The 18552-nt window shown below is 39.5% G+C and overlaps 1 protein-coding gene across 5 annotated transcripts in view; it reads left to right on the top strand.

Annotated features, from left to right (window-relative positions):
- The window catches only part of Gabra3 (gamma-aminobutyric acid (GABA) A receptor, alpha 3), a 231802-nt gene that overhangs the window by 202445 nt on the left and 10805 nt on the right, over nt 1-18552 (top strand). For all 5 annotated transcript variants that reach the window (XM_005406450.2, XM_005406448.1, XM_005406449.2 and 2 more), the window contains exons 8-9: nt 4836-4988; nt 11792-12003. In XM_005406450.2, the coding sequence (XP_005406507.1) occupies nt 4836-4988; nt 11792-12003 (365 nt within the window). The remainder of the gene's footprint in view (nt 1-4835; nt 4989-11791; nt 12004-18552) is intronic.

The raw sequence follows: 18552 nt of genomic DNA, 5'->3' as shown, positions 1-18552 counted from the left end.
CTCTCTCTCTCTCTCTCTCTCTCTCTCTCTCTCTCTCTCTCTCTCTGTCTTTCTCTCTCTCTCTCTTCTCTGGGCATTAAACCCAGGGCCCTTTGTTCATGGAAGGCAACTGCTGTACACTGAGCTACATCCCCAGTCAACATTTATTATTTTCATTCACGCTATCTCTTCTCTATTTGTACAATGTTATTTTAATTAATGTACACAAATGTTTTCAAACCAGTTGTGAAACTAGCATGTATATAATACCCATCATATATCACATCTCATGTGCCATAAATATATGATATTCTAGGAAGACACAAGAGACTTTGCCGCATGCTCTACCTCTCGATTTAGGAACCATGCCAATATTATTGTTTCACATATATGCATATTGTTTTCACTGTGACTCTAAATTATAGGCATTCCCTTCTAAAACCTAAAAATATTTCTCCATAAAAGGCCCAGAATATGAATGGGGAGCTGAGTTTGGAAGGATTGGCTTTCTCTCTCTTATGCTGTCAGTTCTCGGCATGAAGCAGCTCCAAGGACAGACACCTGCACTTTGCTCCAGACTGAAATATGTGTTAAATAAATGAACCTAAGTCTCCAATGTCCGCGGCTGTTTGTTGAAACCATTCCTAATTTTCAGCACAGATTTTGTTTTTCTTTATTTGACAAAGTTGTGCATTAATTTCTAGGGGGAAAGTTCAGAATGCACATTCCTATTTATCCATCATTCCTAGAAATGTGTTCACTTGTTAGCATGATAGTTTTCTTGTTATTGTCATTGTGTATATAACCTCTAGATGTGTAGCACAGGTAAAAAAAGACAAAACAGAAAACAGGAGGGGATGGAGATAGATGAGAGAGGTGGAAATTAAAAACTATGGAAGGCAAGCTATGGAGGAAGGAACAGAGATAGGGAGATGGAAAAACCCCAAAGAGGCTGAAGAAAATATACTCACTACTTTGTACAATGAGTGAATTTGCCAAACTATTGTAAAACTCCTCTTCTGTGTTTCACAACCTTAGAAACTAGCTAAGCTGAAAATGTGCTTTCCATTGTAACCTCGAATACGTCACACTTAACGCAGATGGAGCTTAATAAGCTGGAGCTGGAGTGCACAGGCAGGAGGAAAGTCCCCCAAACCACTTCAAGGGCCAGCCTTCACAATAAGAAACACAGAGAGAGGCTACAATAGAGGCAGCGATGGCGGGGACATAACAGTCTGCTTCTGTTAGGTGCAGCGTCAACTTGCTAAACTGTTCTGCATTTCTGATCCATAGGTAATAACTTCTGTGTCACTACATATGCATGATGCTGTGTTTTATATTATACCTTTGAATATTTCACACACAACACAGATGGTACTTAATAAGCATAGTAAACTGGTTCATGAGGGTGAAAACAGCACAAGAGAAGACGGAAAAATCTTCCAGTGGGATTCAAGTGTCAGTTCTCACATCCGCAGAGGTGAAGTCTAGAGACATAACAAATATCTGAGTTGTATTTTTTTAAGAACCTATTCAGTCAGCTGATACAACGAATTAATTTGCTAGGCTTTTAAAAAATCCAATTGTAATTTTTCACCATAGAAACTATCTAAGATGTGGACGCCTGTGAATATACAAAAGTGGCTTTTCACCATCCTTTTGACTATTTCCCCTTGGACACAGGCAGTCTCCAGTAAAAGGGCAAGGACAGGGGAAATCTCTCCAACCAGGTGAAAGGCTTCAGTTCTCAATAAGGAGAATTTGCTTTGCTTCTTTAAAGCAGAGACAGCAAGGCTGAGAGACAGGGAAAGAAAGAAAGAAAAAGAATGAAGAAAGGTAGATTCATTTATTCAAAACAAATGGTTAATTTGATAAGCATTTGAAAAGTGCACATGCTTTTCCTTTCAGATCCACAGAATGTAACTGCTTTATGAATAAAATTTATTATATTTTATACAGTAAATATTTTACATGATCAAAGATAGGATTAATAATAGGGATTCTGGATTATGAGACTAAGACGGGGAAGGGGAGCAACTGCCCAAGCCAACAAAAGTCCAACATTCAGGAAAAAGTAGTCCTCAATTTTTTGGAGTGGGGAGAGAGAGGGAAGGAGGAGAGAAAAGGGTAAGTGTGGATGAGGAGAGGGGGGCGGGAATGAAAGAAAAGCAGAAGGAAAGGAAAAGGGAACTACAAAGTTGTATTGAGGAAAACATTCCACATTTTTATATCAGATCCTTTGCTAAATTACAAATTAGCCTATGAGTATTTCTCATGACCAAGTAAACAAGATGTGAACACGAACGGAATATGGATTACATACTAAGCCTTGGGCGGCCAGATGGTGCTTCTTAGGCTTAGGTACAAAGGAGTGGGTGGGGTAAGAGTGGGAAATTGCCTCATTCGATTGCCTTGTTTGGGAATCCTGCCAAAGCCAAATGTGGGTGGAGGGAAGAGAGGTGAAAACGAAGATCTGATAACTATTCCAGCAGTTAGGTATTATGTGTCTTTGGGGATTATTTGGGGAAATTTGGCTTTTAGTCTCTGAGAAAAGATAAACCATTGCAAGGTCTTCAACATAAGATACAGGATCTGAATTAAGGGTTTTTTAAATTAAGTTCATTAGTACATGTTAGGTATACATATGAGCACTTTCATTATAGGGAATTTACCTGTACATGGTATAATTTCATTCTTTTTTTCTCCCACTCCCCTACCCTCCCTTCAACCTCTCTTGTCTTCCTTATAAACAAAAGCTTTGTTCCCATTTTTCTTTCTTTTCTCATTTTTTTTTCTTTTATTGGATCATTTGGGCTGCTGGGCTAAAAATGTATTGAAGAGGTGGCAAAGGCAAGGGTAAGGCAAGCAGGAGAAAGCAGGAACCGGGTTCTAGGCGAGAGGGGTTGACCTGAAGCTGGTCAGAAAGGTCAAAATTATGGATATATTTTGAAAAAAGCAGGAAGAGTTTGCTGATTGCATTTTTTGTGTATGCATGTATATGTACATGTACATGTGTGCGCACACATACCGGAGAGGATTTTGATTTTGGCCTAAGCATTTGGGCGCTACCATTTTTTGGGATGGGACAATCTATTGGCAGGACCATTTTGGAGGAAGATAAGGGATGGGAAGAGTTAAAGCCAAGGTTTGGACATTAGATTCCACAGCAATGACGTCCAATAGGTGATCAAATATATATATATATATATATATATATATATGTCTGTAGGGGATTCCATGGCTCCTTTAGTGAGGTTTCACACACTGGGAAGTTTATCCAACAGAAATTCATTGTCTCAGAGCTCTAGAGGCTCGAAGTTCAGAAATCAAGGCACTGGCAGGGTTATTTCTTTCTGGAGCCTCTGAGGAAGAGTTTGCCCCCTGCCTCTTCCTAGATGCTGCAGAAGGCTGGCAATACACAGTGCTCCTTGACTTGTGGATCCATCACCCCAACCTCTGCTGCTGCCACTCATGATGTTTGCACTCTGTCTCTCTCTCCTCTTGAGAGCATCGGTCCTATTGGATTAAGGCCCACTTCACTCCAGATGGCCTCACGTTACTTACACTGGTGCCTTGGTTCACAAACTTCATCTTCCCATGATTCTGGGGAAGATGGCCATGATTGTGTTTGTCACCCAATGTGCAGTTCACCAACAGAAGTAAAATTTTGCTGATGCTTCTGTTTGCAAACTGAATTGTTCAAGAGCAGCATTCTTAAACTGAGGTATTACCATAATTATATCTGTAATAATCCTCTTCTCAAATAAGATCACATTCTGAATTACTGTGGTTTGAAAATTTGCCATGTCTTCCTAGACACAATTCAACCCAAAACAAGTAGGATGTCCAGGCAGAAGATATACCCAGGAGTCATTATCATTTAATGTATTAAATACACAGGTTGGAGATAAAACTCAAGGGAGTAAGTGAGACAGACAGAGAAGTCAAAGCCCGGAGTCTGCATGTCATCCAACATTTAGAAATTAAAGGGGACCAGAAAAGGTGACTGGGGAGGAGTGGGCAGTGAAGTGGAATGGAGCCAAGAAGAGCATTGGTTTCTAGAAGTTTCTGTGAAGAGAGTGACTCTAAGAGAATGGACGAGTCAGCTCCGCAAAATACTACTGACAAATCCAGAAACCTGAGGCTTGACTTTTGGATTTCACAGAGTACCAATTAGTACATAACTTGCCAGGCTGCTGCTGTTTGGGAAGTGAGGTAATGTGGGTCGGCCTACATTCTGTTACGCAAACATTTGATTTTAACTGAATAACTACATTAGAACAGCAGAGCACGGTGCGCAAAATGCATCTACTGAGGAGGCAATTTATCTGAGCTTGAATTTGGGTCCATTCCTTACTAGCTGGGTAAACTTGTGCAAATTCCTTTATCTCTCCTTATCTCGGTTTCTTGACTTATAAAATGAAGATAACAGTAATACCTACTTCATGGGACTGCTGTGAAAACTAAATCTTTTAATAAAGTTAAAGGTCAACATAAGCATCCATCACAGAGCAACTACTCTAGAAAAGACTATTATTTCTTCTTATTTTTTATTTAAATATTATTACTTATTTTAATAATTATTGCTAAATTATTATTTATAGAAATATCAAATTTATTTGAACGTACTTGTGTCAAAACTGCCTTGAGCAAGCTGCATTTGCAGCCAGTTAACATTTCACACCCAAAGCACAGTTTTATGATTATTAAAGACCTCTGGTTGCATGAGCTTGGGAGGTTCCAATGTGTCTTGTGTTGAATGTAAGATTAAGGAACCTCACTGGCTGTAGTAGGGCCACACTTGCTTTAGCGATGTTTGTATGACTACATACCGACAAATTTTACTCTCTCTGCAGGAGAATATGTCGTCATGACAACCCACTTTCATCTCAAGCGCAAAATTGGCTATTTTGTGATCCAGACCTATTTGCCATGTATCATGACTGTCATTCTGTCACAAGTCTCTTTCTGGCTCAACAGAGAGTCTGTCCCTGCGCGCACGGTCTTTGGTAAGTGCTATTTTATGAGGAATGGGGAGAGACATTTGTGTGGTCTGCCGAGAACATGGGGTAGAGGCAAGAAAGGTGGAGAAAATATTCCCAGAGGGGCAGGAGCAACATCAGAGCCCAGAGGTAGCACCTGAGGCATCAGATTTTGAGATTTTTTTTTTCAGGTTTTTTATTATATAATTACATTCCTGTTGGGGAATCGGTACATGTGCATATTGCTCACTGATCGTTTTACTCCCTCTTTCCCCTCTCTCCCCAGCAATTCTTCCCCAGAGCCCCTTCCCAGCTCCTTAAAGTCTTTCTCTCCTTATCCTACCATCTCTCTTTAATTTTGTTCTTAAATCACTTATGTATTTTGGATTTCTCATATACAAAACCTGATATTTAACCTTCCATGTGTGATTTATTTCATACAATCTCAAAGTGTATCCCTTTTCCTACAATAATTCAAACTTATCATTCTTTTTGGCTGAATAGTATTCCATTATGCACATACACCACTTCTTTCTCCACTCATCTGTTGATGGGCGTACAAAGCATTTCCAGCATTTTGCTATTATGAGTTGTGCCACTGTCAACATGGATATGCATGTGTCACTGTAACATGATGACTTTAGCTCTTTCAGCAAGGTACCCAAGACAGGAAAAGCTTGGTCAAACGGAATTTTCCATTTTTAGTTTTCTGAGAAATCTGTATACTGATTTCCATAGTGCTTGCCCTAGTTTACACCCCCACCAGCCGTGTACAGGTGTTTCTTTTCCCTCACAACCACACCAACATTTGTTGTTTTCTGAGTCCTTGATGATAGCCATTCTTACCTTGATGATACCTTTGGTCAGGTCTAGGAGGAAACAGCTGCAGAGGAAGAGTAAGGATGGAACCTCGGTGTTGTTTTGGCTTTAGGCAACTGAATTTTTAACAAGGCAGTGGGAAGAAGAAAGGAATGGTGAAGTAGGAAAATTACTGAAAAGCCTCCTGTCTCTTGTCTCGGGCAGGCATACCCCTCACAGTTGCGGGGAAGGAACTGAACCTTCAGTGAGAAAGAGAGGAATTTTTTGTGCAGATAGGAGAAAGTAAAGGGAGGAAACAAAACTGACAACAGCGACGTGATCTGGGGCTTTTTTTAAAAAAATAGGTTTTTAATGAGCACCTGACTTTGGTGCTTTTGAAAGCATGAGTTAGCTGATATTTAGTAAAGGCTGTACATGATTTGAAGTGTTTCTCCGCTGCACCGACACAGAAACTTCCTTTCATGGGAATTTACTGATGTCAAGGAAGAGGTTTGCATATAATTAGCACTTTGTCCTCAGAGACTTAAAACATATGAAACATTTTCTGCCTGTTTTTCTCACTGCATGATGTTAGGAGATAAATATTAATTAATTCTTTTAGGCTACTAAGCTGCCTCTTGGTAACGGAGGCCGTGAAGCCTAGACTTTGGTGTACTGGGTACCCACGCAAAAGGCGTCTCCTATATCCCAAAGCTGTACTTTTGTCATTAATTAAGTAAACAGCACATGTTGTTTCATAGAGAAGTGATACTTTAGGTCAGTCTAGGAGGAAATAGCAGTGGAAGAAGAGTAAGAATAACTTGAAAAGCAGGGGGAAAAAAACCTAAAGAGTATGACCTCATACATGTCAAGAGAGGAAAGCATTTAAGAAGCTGGAAATAATCATCTGGGGTGAATCCTATTGTGAGTTCATGTAGGATGCAGACAGAAACCGTCTGTCTGCGGGGTACGGTGATATATTTAGATGTTAGTGATCTTGGAAAGAACAGTTCTAGGGAAACGCAGGGAGCAGAAGCTATATGGGAGTGAGGTAACGGTGTCAATTTTCAGAAATACAACAAAGTAAAAAGCCTGAAAAATCTTCCTCAACAAGATCCTGGAAAATCTAAATAAGAAAACATTCTGTAATTTAACATCTGAGTGCCTAGAACATCAAAGGAAATGCTCAGGAGGCCCAAAGAGAAGAAGGACCTGAAAACCGGAAGGCTGATCACATAAAATAGTATCACTGTCACAAGAAGATGAGTAGATGGGTTACTGGTTTTGGTAAACAAGAGTTTAAATTTTAAGGTTATACAGAAGGGCATTGAGCCCAATTAAAGTTCAAGATTTCAAAAGAAAAAAATACTATAGACTGAATAATGGTCGCAAGTCCCAAGAACTTGTGCATGTAACCTTGTGTGACAAAAGTAACTCTGCAGATAGGATTAAAGTGAAGACTTTGAACTTAGGGGACTTATCCTGTATTATCTGGAACCACAAATTTTCTTCTAAGAGTGAAGAAGTAGTTGAATACAGAGAAAGCAGATGATGATAGAAGCAGAAAAAACCAGAAGATGCTCTGTTGTTCCCTTTGACAAAGCAGGAAAATGGTCCAGTGAACAAGGAATTCAAGTAATGTAGCTCTTGAAGCTGGGTTATTGGTCTACTGCCCCAAGTCCTGGAGGGGTGCAGCCCGGCTGCCACTTTGACCTTAACCCAGTGAAAGTGATTTGAGAGTTCCAGTGTCGACATGGGTGAGGACAGACTGGTGTTGCTTTGCCACCAAATTTGAGTTCACTTGTTTCAGAAGCCACCGAAAATTAATACAAAAATCTTTCCTATAAATACAGTGCCACTGAAACGCTATGCACTCAATGTAAGAGACTATTAGAAAGATACACTTATCAGTGCGCAGAGACAATAAGACATTTTCAGTTTGGCTTGAGCTCTGTATGAAATGTAGAATTCCTTGAGAAATTATTTTTTAACTCAAATGTGGCCTCTTACTAATTTAGAATTCATATTAACAGTAATTGCATTGACGTGAAAGCTCCAACCTGAAGTGTTAATTTAAAAAGTGACTGCAGAATTTTTACAGAAGTACAAGGAGCCAAGAGTAGCCAATATCCACCTAAAGAAGAACAAAGTGGAGGGACTTATCCCACAAGGTGTCACAAATGATTAAAAAGCTGTAGTAAGGAAGACAGTGTGCTATTGATATAAAGAAAAGAAAAATACATGGGTGAAATCCCATAGAGTGCTTAAAAGCAGTACGTGGAAACTTTATCACAAATATGGCATTGAGAGAATTTGAAATTGATCATGGACGTAAATGTAAAAACTAAAAATATGATGCTCATAGAAGAAAATATACAGCAGTGTTCTTGCAACTCTTGGTAGGCAGAAGTTCCTTAGTTCATAAAAATTAACAACACCAAGAGAAAGGAACTCATAAAATGGGCTTAATCGAAATAAAAAATTTCTGCTCATCGAAAGGTAACATTAGGAAAATGCATGGGCCATTCTACTGTATAAGACACATGAGCTTGGCAAAAGATATAGATCGTAAAAAGTACAAAGAGCCCCTATAGTTCAGTCATTAAAAGGCAAAGAATCCGTTTTTTTCAATGGGCAAAAGACATGAGCAGACAGTTCTCCAAGGAGTATATCCAAATTTCCATAAACGTGTGAGAGGATCCTTTAAGACATGTTTTATCGGGGAAATTTAAGCTACAGCCTCATGGAGACATCACTTTAAATGCTAAGAGTGGTCAAAAATAAGCAGATGACTTGATCAGAGCTTGAGCAGCAATTGGAAGTCACATACTACTTACTGGTGGGCATATAAAGTGACTTCTGCTTTGGAAAAAGTTCGACTAATTCCTATAAAGATGAAACCTGACTGACAATGACTAAATAGCTTTGCCCTTGCGGGGGTGAAGCATGATTCATTCTCATTACCTTCAGGGGAGAGAATGGGTGCTCGTTTTGAATGCTGGTGTCTGAAATGTTTTAAATTGTGTATCCCTGCAACCTACCTCTGTGGAAGGCACAGAGCAGGCAGGTGCTAATGTTGAAGAAAGGGAGGCGAAAAGAACTATATTACTGACAACTACAGTACAGTTACTATAAGAACAGTGCCCTGAGGGCCCTGCAGGGAGGGCATGCGGTGCAGCGCCACGGTGGTGTGGCTGGGCCCGAGGGTGTACCCTGATTGCACTCCTTACACTTGCAGTGTGGCAGGACAGACAGTTGTTGTCAGGCAGCTGTGCTAGAAGTGTGCAGAGGAAGCATGGCTAGTCAGTTCTACCTGCGCGTTTCCAGAAAGGCTGCAAAGAACAGTCCTGAAAGAGAAGTGCTGGGTGACAGGTTGGGTCTCTTTAAAATGCTGAGAGTTTCTTGGTCTCTCCATGAAGTGTACCACATGCTTGACTGAGAGGCTCACCAGCTCTGGGCAGCAGCTAAGAGTTCTCCATAAGATGACAGTCCTAATTAAACCTTAGGGGCCAGAGCTCTAACACCCTACTGAGATGGGGCACTGGCTCGCTCACTGGTGTCACAGTACAGTTCTCTCCAGCTAAGCCCTAGCACTGCGTTTGCTCATAGCCATGATGAAGCAGCTTTTTTCTCCCACCAGCCACTCCTTCTTTGGTGTGATCGAAGGGTTACTGACCCTGGGGTCCATTCTCAGATCTTAGCAAGGCGTAAATTCAGATCATTTACTGACAGCTACTCGGTAGGTGACTGATTCCCTGTGTGGCTTAAAGGGGAATTTGCTAATCAGCTTTGATGGCTCCCTGCCTAGAGTGTGTGGAGGTACTCCTCGGGGTCTCTGTTTGCGTGGCACGAGCCCTTGCCAGCGTGGATGTTCATGTATGTAGTGCATGCATAAGGAAGGTGTTCAGTGCAGCAAGACAGGAGGAGAAGTCTCAGAGGCTGCAAGACACAGGGCCGACTCTGGGTAGAGGTACCAGGGCCAGTGTTGCCCCGCTTGCTTTTCTACACAGCATCTCTCAGCACACTAGGCCTTCATTCCGTGCCCACTTGACCCAGGTTCAAGAGGCTCACATTTCCCACCTTCTTCAGCATTTCAATATTCAGAAAGAGGTTCCGAATATGCCTGCTCCTTCAAGTACCCGGGAGGGGACTATCAGAATCCTGTGAGACAGGGACAGCAGGTGATGCTGATAGACGGGGTGATGGTGGTGAGAACGGGGGCTCAGAGAGGTTAACGACGTTGCTGAGACACAAAACAAGCCAGCGGCAGCACTCAGAACTTCCAACTTCTAGTGTGCCACTCCTTAGGACTAGATCATTATTGCAACCATTATAAAATTATAATAATGCAATACTATACTATTTATTATGGCAGTACTATTAGAAATAACAATAAAATAATGTTATCAATTACAGATGCCATTTCTGGAGTACTCAGTGTCAGGTATTACACTATACACTTTATAAATATCATCTCATTCAGTTCCCCCAAGAATCTTTTTACTGTCTGGACTTATTACAGTATCCCCATTTTACACATGATGAAACTGAGGCCCAGTAGGATAAAACAGCTTGTTCAAGGTCATATTACTAGTTAGTGGGATATTCCAGACTTCTGTTGAGCTTGGTCTGACTTAGGGCTTTGACTGCTAACCCCAACACCATATGGCTTACATTCATATCTAAAACAGGAGAAGTTTTTAAAAGAAACCAAAAATATAAATAATTTAAAGAGAGATAGTAGGAAACAGGGAAGTAGACCATGGAGATGGAAAGGAGGTTGAGGGAAGGAAGGAGAGGAGAGGGCAGGAGGGGGAGCAATGTGTATATGCACTAATTCCCCAGGATAAATGTGTGTATCACAAACGTGTACTATGAAAAGTATGTATTTTAAAAACAACTTTTAAAAATAAGTTAAAAGTGAAGAAAGGAAAATAGAAGCAATTGATCTAAAAGCAAGCTCGGGTTTTCCAAGACATACATTGTTGGAATACTTTATTGAGGAAGCTCAGTAGAGTCCTAGAGTGTAAGGCAGCTGCTAAAACCACTTTCCACTGTACTTGGTTGCATTATCAGAAGACCATCCAAAATGAAAAAAGTAACAATCCTCCTGAATTCAGACCATACCCTGAGTCTTGGGCTCAGTTCTAGGCTGTTCCAAAGAGAACTGCCAGGATGGGAAGGAGGTGAACAAGAGAAGTTCATATTTAGGCATGGTGGCACACACCTATAATCCCAGCACCCTTGAGAGGCTGAGGCAGGAGTATTCCATAGAGGTTCAGGCCAGCCTGGGCTACATATTGAGAAAACAAAGGAGAAGTTCATGGAGAGACCACTGATCACCGTGTTCATTCCAGAGATGAGTAGAGGCACAAGAAGCCATAGCCACCCCCGTTAAGTCCCTGAAGGCCTGTCCTGGAGAGCGGGGAGCAGGATTTTTCTTGCTGCGCAGCCACAGAAGGAACTTTGAGATCAGTTCCTGGACTGGTAGTTAGAGAAGGCAGATTTCAACTGCAAAAGGTTTTTCTAATTTAAAAGCAGTTTACAATGAAAGGATTTGCATACTTCTTGACAGAAATGTTTAAGCAGAAGTCAGAGAAAAACTGTTCGAAATGCAGCACTGCAGGTTCCTATTCCTGTGCAGGCCAACTCCTGTTCCTATTCCTGAGCTAGCGTGAGAAAGCAGACTTGATTCCGTAGTCTAGAAGTCTGTGGAAATATATCTTTGATTTGGGAAGCCAGCTATTTTCCAAGGATATATCCTGACCAACAGGTATTAATTTTTCCTGGGACACCATATTGCCCTTTAAGTCTATCGACTGATTGCCTTCTATGTTGCAGGAAAGCTTTCCTGGAAACATTCTCTGTGGGGTGGTTAGCGGGTAGGCTCATTCAGCTTTGACATTCTCTGTATTTTACTTTAGCGGTGAACGGAATAAAGTTCCTTCTTCCGAGTAGGGAGTGGGTGGTCACAATAAACACATGCTCAGTGTCTTCCCTTCACAACTGAGTGCTGTCATCTCTCTCCCCAGGTGTCACCACAGTGCTCACCATGACCACCTTGAGTATCAGTGCTAGAAATTCCTTACCTAAGGTGGCGTACGCGACGGCCATGGACTGGTTCATAGCCGTCTGTTATGCCTTTGTGTTTTCTGCGCTGATCGAATTCGCCACTGTCAACTATTTCACCAAGAGAAGTTGGGCCTGGGAAGGCAAGAAGGCTCCGGAGGCCCTGGAGACAAAGGTGAGACCCAACAGAGGAGGGGCTGGGAAGCAAACCCTGAGAAAGCTGTATTGGGACCAGGAGTGGGGAGCTCATGGCCTGTGGCAAGTGGGCAGGGCTGTGTGCTATTCACTGGGGTCAACAATCCAGTTTTCAACGGGAGTGTTTCTTGGCAACCTGGAGCGAAGGAAAGAGCAAGCTTCACTGAGGGGTGAATGTCTTGTGGTCTGGGATCAAACCTAAGTGGGACGCTGCTAAACTCAAGGCAAACTCATTGTTACTTACAATGTAACCCAGAAGCTTGGACTCTACTTTGATCCAGAAAATGACCTCTGGGGCCATCTCTGGCCTTTGCTTCCCGGTGCTTTCATATCACGCTCAAACCCACGTGGTCATCATTCCTTCTGTTTTTTTCTTATTTTACATGCTCCACCTGAGATGTTTTCTTCCCCTCCCTAGTGAAAACGTATTCTTCAAGAACTAAATGAAATGGTCCTCTCTCCAGAAAACATTTCTGGAATGATCCAGATAAATTTAGCTTTTCTGTGGGGAGACACTCCTGATATTAAGAAATGTATTTGTATTAAAGCTATTGGTCTGCCTCCTTACTGGATTATGCACATTTTGAGGGCAGGGCTTTTCCTGCACCCCTGAACAGCATCTGACTCTGTGAAAGCTGAATGAACATTGCTTGGATTGGTGCATGAATGGGAAAGAAGAGAGGGGAAGTAAACCAGTGAGATCGGTAGGAATGATCTGTGAATACAATGAAATCAAGATTGTCCCCCTTGGATGCTTTAAATGAGTTCGGGTATTTAGATTTAGATGACGAACTGGCAGATACGATACCAGAACTACTTCAGTACTCTTCAAAGAATTGTGGAGACATGCTAATGAAGATTTTTCAATCTAGGGGAAAAGATGCATTCCATAGAGTCCAGAAAGGTGAGTTAGCAAAATTTGGAATAGATTTCAATCACTTATTTAAATAGACCTTATTAGCTCTTCTATAAATTAAGAAGAAAATACGTATCTCTGTTTTCTCCATGTACTTTACCTCTTGTTATTTTTGTGATCCTAGTATATATCTACTCCTCCATACATTGATTTGTTAGCTATGAAAGAATATCACCCATCTACTACAAGATATAAGGAAATCAGTATATTTGTTCTACCTTATCTCTCTACCAGTCCTTTTTATCTCTCAACTTTGTTCTATTATTCTGTATGCCTTGTCAAGCTTTAGTATATTTATAGTCCTTTATGCAGCCAAAAGTCCTATAGTTGCTTAGTCATTATTCTATTTTTAAATGAGTTCTTTGCTTTTATCCATTTTTCTATCCATTGATTAGTTATTTCAAGGCTCACTTCTGGAAGTTTCTTTGAGAAGGTCTCATGGGAACCATATTTCCTACTTTCTTGCATGTGTAAACCGTGTGTCTGTTATTCTTATTCTTGAATTATAGTTTGGCTCTTGTACAATCAGTGGGTCAGATTCTTTTTCTCGACTGATCCTGTATGATTTCTATACTTAATTCTGGCACTAAATGTTGTTATCCAGATATTTAGAGCCAGCTTGAGAATTTCTCACAGCATAGGAAACTTGATTCAATGGTCTAGGAGTCCATATAAACATATTTTTCATTTGTGAAGTCCAGTTACTTTATGAGGATATATCCTGATCAACATGTATTAATTTTTCCTAGGAATCATATTGCCCTTTAGGTCTATACATTAAATACCTTCTATGTTTTGGGAAAGCTTTCTTGGAAACATATTTCTTCTGTCTGTTCTCTGCCCAGAAGCAGAGATTATGCACAGGACAGAGCTTGCTTTACTCTTCCATGCCTACCATTTCTTCTCTAGTAAAGTTTAACTCTTTCTTTTACACTTGAAATTTTTTCCAAATTTAAGCATATCTTCTATTTTCAACAGTGTTTATTCACCTTTATTTCTATGGTACAATTATTTTATCTTAAATTTATTTTGTCTTTCATGACTTAATCTCCATATGTCCCATGTTTCTTTTCGGTAGTCTCCAGTAATGCTGTGTTGGCCGTTTTCCTCCATTTGCGCCTATTCTGCATTACCATCACATAGTCTGTCTTGAGTTACTACTTGAAGTTACATTAGAAGGAGTTGTTCTAGCGAATAGATTCTAACCCTATTCTGTGTGGAAACATCCTTTGCGGGCATGGAAGAGAGTGAACAGGATAGTGGTGAGAAGTAGAGAGTTTATAATTATCATCTTTGTCTGGGTAAACTGTTCTGAGCCCTACTCCCTATGATTCTGCTTCTACCCAGCAAGAACTTTCCTTGCTCATAGGAAAGCACTCTATGTATGGTACAGATGTGTGTGTGTGTGTGTGTGCACTTTTGGTGTTACATTGCTGAATTTTCCAGTCTCTACCTCCTCTGCCATTGTGTGTTGTTCAAACAGAATTCCAGGACGTTCTCACTATGAAGCAGACTGAAACTGATTTTATTTAAAAGCAAAGATGATGCTTTTCTCACATGCCATGCCACCTACTTTCTGAAATTCTTTCTCTTTTATTCTTATACTTATTCCTAGTGCTTTCTTCATCCTGATCTTCCTTTCACTGTGTTTGGAATCAAATGTTACTTTGAAGAATCCGGGTTATACAGGCCTTCCAGTTACATCAAAGATTAAATTTTAGGGTTGCAGATGTAGCTCAGCATATGCAAGGCTTTGGGTTGGATCCCCAGCACTGAAATAAAAAGGAGCAAAAATGACAATTTTAGTTTCTATAACTAATTTGCCTTATTGTTTTTGGCTAGTTTCAGAGAGGAGAAAAGAGTGAAGATGTCCTGACCCTGACACAGTAAACCGAAAGATCTCTGGAATGTATTATTAGATGGATATTTTAAGAGCAATTAGCAGCAATAACTGATATATACATGCTGAATTCACAAAGAAGAAATTATGCTGAACTATTCTCATGAGCTTTCACAAAAAGTTTAATGAACTGGCAGACCAGGAAATGATTTTATCAAAACATTTGACTAACTTTCTATTATGCACCCATGATGAATAGAAACGAATTTAAAAATAGTACAATTAGGCTGATTTAATCAGCTGACCAGTTGAAGTCAAATAGAATTCACTGATGGACTGATATCGAGCTGAATAAAGGTCCCTGAGGATAATTCATAGGGCTTTCTTTTTGACCTTTTCGACTCAAATTCGTCATCAGTGACTCAGATGAAGACATATAAGGTAGAATATTCAAATTTATAATCTAGTATTAATGAATTTTGGTTGGGAGAGAAATGTTCTCTGAATTAGGATTCAAAAAGGATTTTTGAAATTTGAAAAGATGAGCTGAAATTAAAAGATTAACATTTGCTAAATTGAATATAAATTCTCATACATAGGTACCACAATTAGTTTTCATATGTAGAAGCTTATCAACAATTGCACATTAGAAATAATACATTGGGATGTAAGCAAACCTACCTGCTGTAGACACCTTGAAAAGCCCAATTCGATTTGTTCTGAGTTAAGAATGACCTATAACAAGTGAAATCATAGCCCGTTTCTTCTGTGCAGGTTGACCCATGTCGAGTATACTATTTCCCCTTGTTTACTACCCTGGAGGAGGGACAAGTGTCAAAAGAGGATTAGTGTTGCTATTTTCAAATATCTGAAAACTATCACCGATGTCTTGTGGAAAATGAGATAGACTTAGACTTTTCATGTCTTAACTTTTTGTTTTGATGGCCAGGAAGAAGTGTGCGGTGGTTTGCAGACAGGGAAGAACTAGAATAGATTGCTAGGAACTGTTGAAGTGCCTGTCAAAATAATGACCACTTACCTACCCAAAGAGTGCTGAAAATAAAATTTACAAAATAAAGAACATGAAGGGTGTTCTACAACTCTTCTGAAAAGATAATGATCTCAGTATTCTTTCTTATCCATGCCCCAGGGTCAGTGTATTTAAGTAATTGGCAAGACGCAGATTATGAGAACTGAAAAATAAACTATGCAATGCTCAAAACTGATCCATAATGTGAAGACCCTGTACTTTGTCTGCACTGCTGTGACGTGGAGAGATTAACAGGAGACTCACAAGAAAGAAAATTAAAATGCATTTGAAGTGAAAATTTTCAAATTTAATTATAGCTTATTTTTCTTCATTTACAAAAATTTCTTAAACCTTATTTACTTTATAACGGTAGAATGAGTCAGCCAGAAGTTTTTAAAATAACATAGGTGAATTTAAAATTTATTTCTGAATAGTACTGTGGTCAAGAATCAGGTACAATGTTAGGGGAAAGATAATAGAGGAGGAGAAGAAAGGAAGAGATGAAATAAAACCTCAAACTATGGGCTTTGGAACACACGACATGTGTTTTGTAACTGTTTTCTCTGAAGGTTCCACTAAAATGACAGTACATTAACAAAATAAGTATAAAGCCACAAGTACCAGGAGAGCTGGGGAAGAAATGTCAGACAAGAGATGTTAACATTTCCTTAGAAAGTTAAATGAGAAGTGAGAGAATAAGAATTGATTTATTGGAGGAAAGTAGAACTCTGGAAAAACTTTAAGTTAAGACGTGCTATGTGCAGCAAAGAATGAAGCGCTGCGGTGCAACTAGGGATGTTGGTTAGAAGTCTGCACAGAGCAGTCAAGACCCTCGTGCCTGCCCACCATGTGATGCATTTCTCCAGATGTATACTCTTAAAATGCAAAACGCAGAATTTCTTTTCTAAAGTAATGTAGCGTCCCCAGAGAAAAGTTGTTACACACCAACATTTTAGAATACCTCCCCCTGGCCTGCTTCCAGCTACTGATCGCAGTCCACCAATCAACAAAGTTAGCAAAGGTGCGCTGGCACACAAACATGTTCCTCTCTACCGAATAGAATTGGGATGTAAAGATCACTCAAGCAAATCTCAGTATGAAAGAGAAAACCAAAATGATCATAACAAAAATAAAGATAAAAGAGGAACACTTCAACTTGGAGGGTAGAAGCAGAGATAATTGAGTGAATAAAAGAGAGTTTTGAAAAAGCGAATTTGACTTCTACTGTAGATTTTTATTGTAGATATGTACATCTTTTCCTTAAAACAAGGACAGGATTCTATATGATGTAAAGTCAAAGAATGAAGAATACCGTTTGAAATCAAAATTATTTACCAGAATCAAAATTTAATACAGAAATAGGAAAATAAACTGAAGAAAATTATCCAGTAAGTAGAGCACGATAAAAAAGGAGACTGTCAGGGTATAGGGAAGAGAATGTGGATTACCTCTACACAACTCAGAAGTTGCAATCAGGAACAGAGACTAGAGAAGGGAGAGTATCAACAGAGAAGGAATACAGGCATTTTTACAAATGAAAAGGCTTGAATTCCCAGGTTGAAGGTGTTGTCATGTGCCCACATAAAGGCATGTCATCACAGAAATTTCAGGAAACCACGGAGTAAATGATGCTTTTAAAAGCCCTACAAAGAAAATAAATGCTACCTACAAAGAAATAATAAACAGTGGCATCACATTTTTCAACTACTTTAGATGTGGGAAGAGAGTAGAAAAATAAATCTCATAAATCTGGACTTTCAACTTATGCTTAACGAAAGTGTCACTTAAGTGGAAATGTGTTCGAACCATTTTCAAACCTTCAAAAGTACAGAAATGTCCTCTGTCATGTGTACTGTCCTAGGAAAATAGCAGAAGGTGTATTCTATTACAACAAGAAAGGAAAACATAAAAAACAAATTCAGAGAAAAAAAACCTCTCAAAGAATCTGAGATATATGGGCTGCTCAACAGGTAATTTAAAATAGCTGTTATAAAATAGCTTGTTGTACTTCAATAAAAAGCAAAGAAACAATTTAATGATATCCAGAAAATGATAAATAACCAAAATTATCAACTTAACAAAGTTTGAAAATTTTTTAATGAAACAAATTCTGAAACTGAGCGATAAAATGAACAGAATGAAAAATAACACAGAGAACAGGCACAGCTGAGTTAAAGAAGCAGAAGAAAGAATCTGTGTACTTGAAGATCGGTTATTTTAAAATATATTGTCAGAGGAGGAAAAGATTAAGAAGCAGTGAAGAAAGCTTACAGGTCCTACAGAACAGCATCAAAAGAGCAAATATCTGAGTTACAGGAGTTCTGAAAAGAGAAGAAAAACAGCAGGGTAAACAGAGTATTTTAAGTAAAGGCATGATAGCAGAAAACTTTCCAAATATAGGGAAAGATATAAATATCCAATTAAAGATGACCAAAGTCTTTCAATCGGACTGATAGTAGAATTCTCAGCATGGACTTTACAGACAGAAGAGAATAAACGGATATATTCCATGTGCTGAAAAAAAAACCTGCCAACCAAAGATACTGCATTAAGCAAAATGTCCTTCAAAAAGGAAGAAGAGCCAATTTTTCCCCAAACGAGAGTGGAAGTAGTTCATTAACCAGACCCATAATATAGGAAATGCAAAAGGGAGTTCTTCAAGCTGAAAGAAAAGAACACTAATTCGTATCAAAAACATATGGATATATAAAACACAGGTAGAAGAAAGTACACAAGGGGCTGG

This window comes from Chinchilla lanigera, unplaced genomic scaffold (assembly GCF_000276665.1).
Source record: "Chinchilla lanigera isolate Chin_1 unplaced genomic scaffold, ChiLan1.0 scaffold00097, whole genome shotgun sequence".
Classification (NCBI taxonomy): Eukaryota; Metazoa; Chordata; class Mammalia; order Rodentia; family Chinchillidae; genus Chinchilla; species Chinchilla lanigera.
This window is presented reverse-complemented; position numbering and strand designations above follow the sequence as displayed.